The sequence below is a fragment of the Buceros rhinoceros genome, unplaced genomic scaffold, assembly GCF_000710305.1.
Source record: "Buceros rhinoceros silvestris isolate BGI_N320 unplaced genomic scaffold, ASM71030v1 scaffold27050, whole genome shotgun sequence".
NCBI classification, from domain to species: Eukaryota; Metazoa; Chordata; class Aves; order Bucerotiformes; family Bucerotidae; genus Buceros; species Buceros rhinoceros.
The window spans coordinates 91,227-100,326 of NW_010388617.1; the positions used below are offsets into that span (position 1 = coordinate 91,227).

The 9,100-nt window shown below is 51.3% G+C and overlaps 1 protein-coding gene across 1 annotated transcript in view; it reads left to right on the top strand.

The window, feature by feature from the left end:
* LRRC7 (leucine rich repeat containing 7) overlaps window positions 1–9,100 on the top strand; it is a 69,148-nt gene that overhangs the window by 52,891 nt on the left and 7,157 nt on the right. Inside the window, exons 23-26 of the mRNA XM_010146367.1 lie at window positions 3,300–3,344; window positions 3,441–3,515; window positions 8,373–8,437; window positions 8,550–8,715. Coding sequence (XP_010144669.1) covers window positions 3,300–3,344; window positions 3,441–3,515; window positions 8,373–8,437; window positions 8,550–8,715 — 351 coding nt within the window. The remainder of the gene's footprint in view (window positions 1–3,299; window positions 3,345–3,440; window positions 3,516–8,372; window positions 8,438–8,549; window positions 8,716–9,100) is intronic.

The window sequence follows — 9,100 nt, forward strand, 5'->3', positions numbered from 1 at the left end:
GGGGGTGGCGGGAGCGGGGAGGGAGCGGCCTCCCAGAGCCTCTCACTGCACTAGCAGCAGTGGCTGTTGGTACAGCTTAGCAGCATCTCTGTAAGTCATCAAAGGGTACCGGAGCGCAGACCCAGGCTCTGCAATGCGATGGTCCGCGCTGGCGGTGGCTGGGCTGACCGCCGGTGCCGTTTGGCCCCGGCCAGCTGGCACCCTCCCAGGCCATCCCAGGCCGGGCTCCGCAGTCAGCGCTGGCCAGAAATCCCCAAAGGAGGGTTCCAGTGCCCTGCTGCAGCGTTTAGCTCCAAGCCTGCTTAGCAGAGGAAGATAATTTAGTGGCAGCAGAGCGAGGAGATGGTGCTGGCTGGCTGGAGGACAGGCTTAGCTCTGCTCAGCTTACTGATAGGAGAGCGCACATCACACATGGGGTCACACACACACACACACACACACACACACACACACACACACAGAGCTCACCGTCAGGCTGCTCCTGCTATCGCTTACTTCCCACGCAGCATTGGCCTCACTCACACCTCCCTTTCACCTGTCCCCGGGTTTAAACCAGTCCCAGTGTCGCTGTCTGCTTCTCTGTTGTTGAGTTGATGACACCCGGCTCAAACCTTGCCTGCAGATGTGTGTGTGCTTGGACACAGACAGCTTTCCCGTCTTGGTCAGACTGTTTTTTGCTTTCCCAGAGTGTGTTTGTCTCCTTGGGTATATGGTTATTCCTGTCTTGAAGTCCCTGTCCCACCACTCCAAATCACGGTGCTGTTTTTCTGCACACATTTAGGAATGAGGTATTATACATCACTGCAAGACTTTTTAGGCTGTAGATGACTATGGGTACCGAGATAATTCCTGAAAGTGCTCAGGGTGATATGGTTGGGGGTGTGGTTTCACCTGAATTACTCTGCTTTGTGTTTCACCAGCATCCCATTGCTCCATCCCCATCTAAACCGTGGGGCTGACCTGCATGGAGGGGGCGCGTGCTCTTACCACGTGCGCTGACCGGGGAGCAGTGAAACATTACTGATGCTCAAATGTTGTGAATGATTAGTATTGGTTAATGTTATTCCTCCACATGTTGTAAAGAACCTGTGTTCCTTAATGAATCCAGGCCACAGCAGCTTAACACTTCCCTCTTCCTCTTCCTTGTGGCCTAGATTCAAGAGAGTAATGAGTGAGGTCTAATTGTTCAGGGGAAGATCAGGAGATCAAGTGTAGCAATTACTGATGCTGAGAACGTTTATTACAACGATTCTGCTCTGAGCACAAATTGTTTGAAGTGCTGCTGTTCACTTTGTGCCCAGAGTAACAGAAATGTGGTTTGTGTGCAGCCTGCCCGAGCTCTGCCAGTGAGAAACGCTGCCAGGAGACGAATCTGTTGTACTGCAGGAGATGAAAAGAAAAACCTGTTATCACAGAATTCTCCTGTTTAGTGAGAAAGCAGAAAGCAGCCTCGGTAGTTTTTCTCCTTCCATTTCGAGTGCAAACTTACCTCTGCAGACGAGTCAGGCAGTAGGAGGAGGTCTCAGAGGATGAACCCCGCCTTGGCTGAGGGTTACTTGGGAATCGGCAGAATGGCCGATTCAGGACTTTACGTAGGCACAAAGAGCCCAAACTGGGACCTGGATTCTGACCTATGGACACAGGAGGCTCCGTGTGCCCTGGGCTGGGACCCCGGGGCAGGGGTAACCCGTGGCAGCGTGTCCAGGCGGGACGCCTGCCTGGCCATGGAGGTTTAGCTGCACGCGAGGGACCAGGAGCCATCCCGCCAGGGTTCCCTCGTGCCAGCACACAGCTCTGGGCCCACGTTTGCCAGCGCCCGAGAGCGATGTGCTGTCCGAGAGAGCAGCAGCACTGCCCCATGGGGCACTGGGACCAGTCTGCCGGGCTGGGAGGGGAAACCCACAGAAGAGGGGCTGAGCTTGGTCACGGTTTTCCATTTTTAATGTGCGTGAAGAAAGCTCTACAGGGAGGTCTCGTGGCTTCCGGAGGGGAAATGTTTTTCTAGTGTTTTTTTAACAAGGAAAATCACATCTTTCCTGATTTTTCCTGAAGACTTCTTGAGAGAATTATAATGGAAGTTTTCTTTGATTTTAAATAATTAGGGTTGATTTTTTTTTTCCACTGCAGCTCCGAGGGGTGTGATTTAAATCACACTCTACTTCTCTTTACTTTTAAAGGATTTTTAAGCTTGCATTAAAAAAGTTCTTAATTGACCAGTCACCAACTTTAATATTCCAAAGCAACAGTTTCATTTGTCTTTCAATCGTCTAACAAAGTTTTTCTTGATTGGGTTTGTTTTTTTTTTTAATCTAAGTTGAAGAAGAAATAGAATGACAGAGGGGAAGAATAGACTTCTTTTTTTTCTTTGCAGATTATCATTAATCAGAACTGAATAAGCAGTTCAGTGAATAAGCCCGACGTGATGCTAAGTGCTGTCAGCAGCAGTACCGTGTTGGCAGTGTGGAAAGCCTGACCCAAAAAGCTAGAGCAGAGTTTCCACCTATGGTAAAGAAATACTGACACAGGGAGCAGAAAATTGGGATGGGGCAGGAAAAGTATGTACGTCCTCAAAAGCGCTGAAAAACAGGAGTAAAACCGGGAAAAACACTGACAAGCAATGTGTATAAAAGGAGAGAAAAGTGGAAAATAATAACCAAAGTATCGAGCTCATGCAGGACACGTTAAACGTGTCCATTCACACTCAGGAAAGCATTTAGTTGCTGGTTAATCTTGTGCCTACGGTACCCCGTTAACGTGGAACAAAACCAGCCGTAGCCTACAGCGACCTCTGAGAGGACTCGCCTCGTGTGGGGTGCGCGGAGCACAGATGAGGCAGCGGGAGCCACGAGTCCAGTGGTGCCTGTAAGGAGTATTTCCCAAAGAAAATATATGCAATTAATTTAATCTTGGTGTCAAGTACTTAATAAAAAAGTGTTTGATGCTCGAGTGGCCAGGAAGGAGGTTCTGCCTCTGGTGATGAATGGCAGGCTGCACGTTTGCAGAGGGAACCTTGCCAAAGGTCGTTTCTCTGAGACTGATCCGCTACATTAAATGAGTTTTCTCTTTCCTCTCATCATTCATTATTCTCATTATTTCTCTTCCAAGACCTCCTGCTTGCAGAGAGTCCCGCAGCAGTATGATTGCGCGTTAATGAAATACCGTAGAAATGCTAAAGGATTTCTGTTGTAGCGGTAGCGTGTTGCGGTTTAACTGGCTCGATTACTGACATAACTATGACGAGAAACTTTTCTGTCGCGGTGTGACAGTGACTAAAGGCTGCCCTACCGTTTCCGCAACAGACCCCATCGCAGCAGAGCAGCATCCTGGACAATGGGCAGGAGGAGGTGGCTGTGGGCAGCCAGTGGAACCCCTACCCGCTGGGGCGGCGGGGCGGGGCCCCATCGCAGCAGAGCAGCATCCTGGACAATGGGCAGGAGGAGGTGGCTGGGGCCAGCCAGGGGACCCCCTACCCGCTGGGGCGGCGGGACGTGCCGCCGGACACTGTCACCAAGAAGGTAAGCGGCACGGGCAGAGCTGCTGGCATGGCGGCGGGTGTTGTCTTTTCCCAGCAAGGAGGAGGATGGGTTAATCGGGACAGGTTTGGGAAGCGCCTGTGTGGGTAGCAGAGGTTAAAGCCATAGTGGTTGTGAGTGGAGGGCGGTGTTTTCATGCCTGCTGCCTGTTGTTGTGTTTAATTTATGCAGGTGCCGGTAGTTACACCCATAGTGTGTGAAAGGGGCACGGTGGGCTTGGCTGCTTCTTCCTGCACGTGTCAGACAGCCACCAGCTCCCTCTTGCCCTGAAGAGGCTTCACTCCAATTTTTCATTTCAATTCTTCAATTCCTGACAAAAAATAAATGTGTGGAGATGGAGGCCAGCCCGGTGCCCGGACAGTCGTAGGCGTTCTGACAGAGACGCCCCATCACACTTCACCTGCTGATAAACCCCCTAGAAAGCGCTCTGATCTCTAGCACCCTGTGGCCGTAGATAGGAAACTCCAGGGCTTGGACGTGGCCGGTTCCTCTGGACAGCCTGGCTGCTCTCTCCCAGCCCCCGCTCAGCTCTGCTCCTCCACCGAGGAACTGCCCTTCTCAGGTTCGCTAAGTACCAAGCTGCAGCGTGGGGGATCTTGACAAGCTGGACTGTGTTTGCAGTCAGCTCTGGAAGGTGGAGCCCGCACGTAAGCAGGGACAATGGCATTGATCATCTGTATGGAGATCGCTCCTGCTCCTTCCTGAAGTGGAGTCTTAAGAGTGAATAAAACCAGTGTGGAAGTCTTAAGGGGCACACTAGTCACATACTTCACTGTCAGCCTGGATGAGGCACGTACCTCCCTACTGGTCTCACATCTCTTTACCCACCAGTGTCAGAAGTGGTGGCCCTTGCCTTCAGACCACAGTAGCGACAAGAGAGACACGTACAAGAGAATTGCTGGAAAATGGGAGGTGGAAGTCGTTGCACCTAGAGCAGCCCAGAGACTCCTTCCAGGCATTGGAGGGTGAGGAGGAGGGTGCCTTGCTGTCTGGTGGAGCTGCCTCTGGCAGCCAAGTTGCCTGTAGGGTTCTTTATCTGATACGTAAGAAACTAGGATGTGACACTGAAGAGGAGTCAGTGCTTCTCGCCGGTGTATTGGGAGAAAACCTGCGTTTGTCCATTCGCACAGTGTCACACAGGATGCGTCTTGCACTGGTGCATCATCAGTGCCGCTATAGTAGGGAACTGCAGGTTCTGTTTTGTCCTGAGTGTTTCCGTATCTGGCCGCTCAGATGTGGTAAGTACAAACATTGTGTAACTGTGCTTAACTCTGTGGAGTAATCCAGTGTTACAGCCCTTGTCAGCTACTTCAATTGTACTGTAAATATTGGACACCAAGCTGAAAATAATTAACTTTTGTGGTGGGTGTGAAAAAAGGAATACAAATGAAATTGGGGAAGTGGTCTGCATAATGGAGGGGTTTTTCTGCAGAGTAAATAAGTCCCGTTTCCAAGATAGGCAGCTTAGCCACCGCCAGCGAGTGCCAGGGTGTGAATGCACAAGGAGGAGTGAGATTTCTTCAGAGGCTATTGACAGGAGTGAGAAAGAGGATTCTGGAAATTGTTCACCCGCCATCCTCTGGAGGTGGTTTGCGATGTGCTGTTGTGACAGTGCTGGTCTCTGTTGGAAGTGACCTCGAGTCTCTTGGTTTCCCAGCATCTGGCCATTAAAATACAGCAACTCTTTGAGGTCAGACTCAGAAAATCTTCTATAGAATTGAAGTTCAACATAACAAGCCATTAAATGATGCAAATGCAACTTGTGGTTTTCCGCTACTTAACAGCATGGCGTGAGCGGGCTCCTGCGGGGCAGTCGCTGCATGGTAGAGCTGTTCTTGGGAGACCACTGGAAGAGGAGTTGGGACTTGTTCTTCCGCGGGGAGGAGTGTGTGCTGTAGGTGGACAGACCGTGCACTCAGGCTGGTGGTGTTCATGCATAGACACAGTACTGCATGTTCATGAGGAGTCTCCACGTGGAGGGCCACTGTAGGTGTAGTGGTGGCTGTTGATGTGTTAGGTAGGTGGGACACTGCGCAGTAACAGCTACACGATGATGTGAATGGTTGACTCTGTCCTTTCTGCTGTTCAGAATACAGATTAAATGCCAGTTTTGTTTTAAGTATGGTCTTTTATGTGATCATCCCATAATTTATGGGCTGTTTCTCTTACGGAAAAGTTGGATATTTCAGTCTTCAAATTAATAATGCACTGATTTATTGAAAGACTGCAGCATTTATACTCCCTAAAGACGACTTTTTCTGTCGTGTCATCTCGAGAGAAGCCAGCTACATGCCTGATTTTATGGGTTCTATTCCAAGTTAGTTGCTCCTCTGTAAAAAAGGAAGGGGTGGAAGTGTGGCGGTGGATCACCAGAAGGGACCTTGGGAACCGCTCCTTGTGAAAACAGGAGCTTGAAGAGTGAGAGTGAGGCTGAAACATGAACAGACACCAGGGCCATCCAGCCTGGGTGCAGGGTGAGGGCCCTCGGGGGGTGAGGACCCTCAGGGGGTGAGGTACGCCGGCGAGGGCTGCATAGGACTGCGTTACCTGGCCTCTTCTGCTGCAGCATCGTGGCAGTCCACACGACTGCTGAAGCTATGCAAACTCTCGGTCATCCCTGCGTCCCTGTGTGGGCTGTGATGGTCTCGGGGGGTGTGGAAGGAGCACGTGCTTCAGAAGCTGCCTCAAATCTGGTACATACAAAAGCATCTGAGTCACCATTTCTCTCCCTTTCTGACCTGGGAGTGTTTCCATTCACCACGACTGAGAGACTGGAGGCTCTTTCATTTCCAGCATCTGCTGTTCACTACCGAGGTCTTTTGACCTGATGAAGGTTTGAGGTCTTTCAGTGAAGAAGCACAATTTCTTTTTCATTTGACATCAGCATCTTCCTCTGAGGCAAACAGTGCTCCTGCTGTGGGCTGCTTTGCTGGAGGTGGGCTTGTATCTGGGGCATGTAGCAGAAATGATGAGATTCTGCTTTTTTGGGCTCCTCACGTGATGAGCGTGATACAACATGAAGCCACCTGCTCCCCTTGCATCTCGGCGGCACAGGGTGACACGGATTCAGCCATCCACTGCGGGCTCGGCTGGCCACCATGGGGAGTAAATGAATAGCTAAAAAAATCCGTCTTGAGCATTTTGGTCCCCTTCTGCCCTCAGCTGAACTGAAGATCTCTCTGCCCTGTGGAGGGGGATGTACAGGCTGGCTTCACCAGGCTGCTCCTGGAGGAAGTTCATCAGTGTCTCTCAAGTGCTTCCATGTACCCAGGCAAGCTGTGCTCTAAGGAGAGTTTGGGGATCGCAGATCTGGGCACCAGGAGCACTAGATTTCTGTGCCATGGCTTACCGTGCTTTACTTTGTCCCTGTTGTGCTGAGATGAGCTGTCAGACATGCTGACTACCCGGACCCTTTCTTCAGAAAAAAATAAGCCAGAGCAGATGAGTTTGCTTGCATCTTGCTGAGATTTGAGTAGCCCCAGCTACATCCGTAGTAGTGATGTGTTCTTTAGACAAACCCTGGGAAACCGTTGAGGTGTATTTTTGCCACAGCACAAGCAATTCATGCCAGTGCCCTGGCTGCTGTAACTTCGGAGCCAGATGACTGGCCAGTGGGTAAGAAATGTGATGTTCTTTCGCTGTATTAAATGTAGTCTTGTCTAAAATACAGCTGCAGAACTGGTGACTCTTCCAGCCGGGATCACGGAGGCTCAGTAGTACCGAGACCTTCATGACAAGATGTGATTGTATTGCTGGCTGGTGTAAACTTGATGTGAAACATCGTTTAAGTAGGTCTGGTTGGTCCACAGAGACTTGGAGCATGTTGAGACGTGCAGTCATGATGCTCTGTGACAGCACATTTGGGCTGTTCAAATAGTTGGTAATAATGGTTGAAGGGTGCATCTACTCCAAAAATTCGCAGTAGAACACTGTGATATTTCATGGAGGTCATACCTGACCATGAAACAGAGCATGGATTCTGCTCCTTCCCTTCTGGCTGAGTTGCATGTGATTATTTAGAAGCAACAACATCTGAATCCTATGAATAGGAGAAGCAGAAAATTGTCTCAGCCCAATTTGTTTGGCAAAGATTTGCCTCAGTTTTTTATCTAATTCCTGTACCTCCTGTAATTCCTGTGTGTTGGAGAGAGAGCAGAGGTGCCGCTGTCCCGTGGTAGGGCCAGCCCGGAGAGCAAACCTCACCCAGCAGAGCAGAGCTGCCGACAGGGAGGTGATGGGGATGGAGGGAGAGGAACACAGTAGCAGTCACCCATTTTACTCTGAAAATACCAAAAGGCTGAATCAGTATAAATTTCACTTGGATTTACCAGAGTTTCAAATCCATAGATGTGATCACAGAACTGTGATAATTTACTAGTTCCATTTTGTAAAAGCCGCTTCCACTCCTAGGACAAGGCGTAGGACTGAATTGATTGCGCTTTCCATACCAGCCAATGTCTGCATTTGTGTTGTAAGTCTTACTCCAAATATCGTCAGGAAAACAAACATCCCCGTGTCTTCAGAGTGTGCCGTGCTGAATAACCCCCCCGAGCTCAGTTTCGAGCTGTTCTCAGTTCGCCGTACTCTCTGAGCAGCAGCACACGAGGAAGTGCCTGGTTTGGCTATCAGACGTGCCGTGCATGGCTCTCACACCCCTAGGGTGACTGGCTGCTGCGGGCGCATCCCCGTGGCTCCTGACCACGGGTTTCCCAACTGTGGTCCAAAGGCAAAGCTCTGAGGTGACCGGAGAGGTTTACTCTTACTCGACTCTGTAAGTTGTAATAATTGCTTCTTTTCAGCTTCCTGAATTTCTGGCCTAACGGGTTACGTTACCCACAGGCAGGTAGCCACATCCAGACCCTCATGGGATCCCAAAGCCTGCAGCACCGGAGCCGCGAGCAGCAGTATGAGGGCAGCATGAACAAAGTCACCATCCAGCAGTTCCAGCCGCCGCTGCCCCTCCAGATCCCCTCCTCCCAGAGCTCCCGAGCCCCCCCGACGGGCCGGGCACCGGAGCCGCGAGCAGCAGTATGAGGGCAGCATGAACAAAGTCACCATCCAGCAGTTCCAGCCGCCGCTGCCCATCCAGATCCCCTCCTCGCAGAGCTCCCGAGCCCCCCAGACGGGGCGGTGTTTGATCCAAACCAAGGGCCAGAGAAGTACGGACACGTACCAGGAGCAGGTGAGGAAGCATGGCCAGGAAATAACGCTTGCACACAAATTTTCTCGGGTTTGTGGCGTGGGGGAGCGCGGCTGGGCGGGAGGCAGGCCAGCAGCCCTGTCCTCTGCCCCAGCCCCGGGAACCAACAGCCCTTTTTTTCTTGGATTGACCAAGCGACACAGTTTGGGGTTGTGGTTCCTGCACAGAGCAGACACTGCGGGGTCGTACCGAAGTCGTCGGCGATCTCTGCCAGTTGGGTGCTGAGGGTGCAGCGTACTGGGCAGGACGCTGATCTCCTCAGACTGGCATTGGCTGCTCCAGTTCAGCCCAGCGGAAGGGCAGCCGTGGCTTCAGAGCCCCTAGTCTAACAAAGCGGGTGCCTGTGAGTTTCTTCAATGGGTGGCCC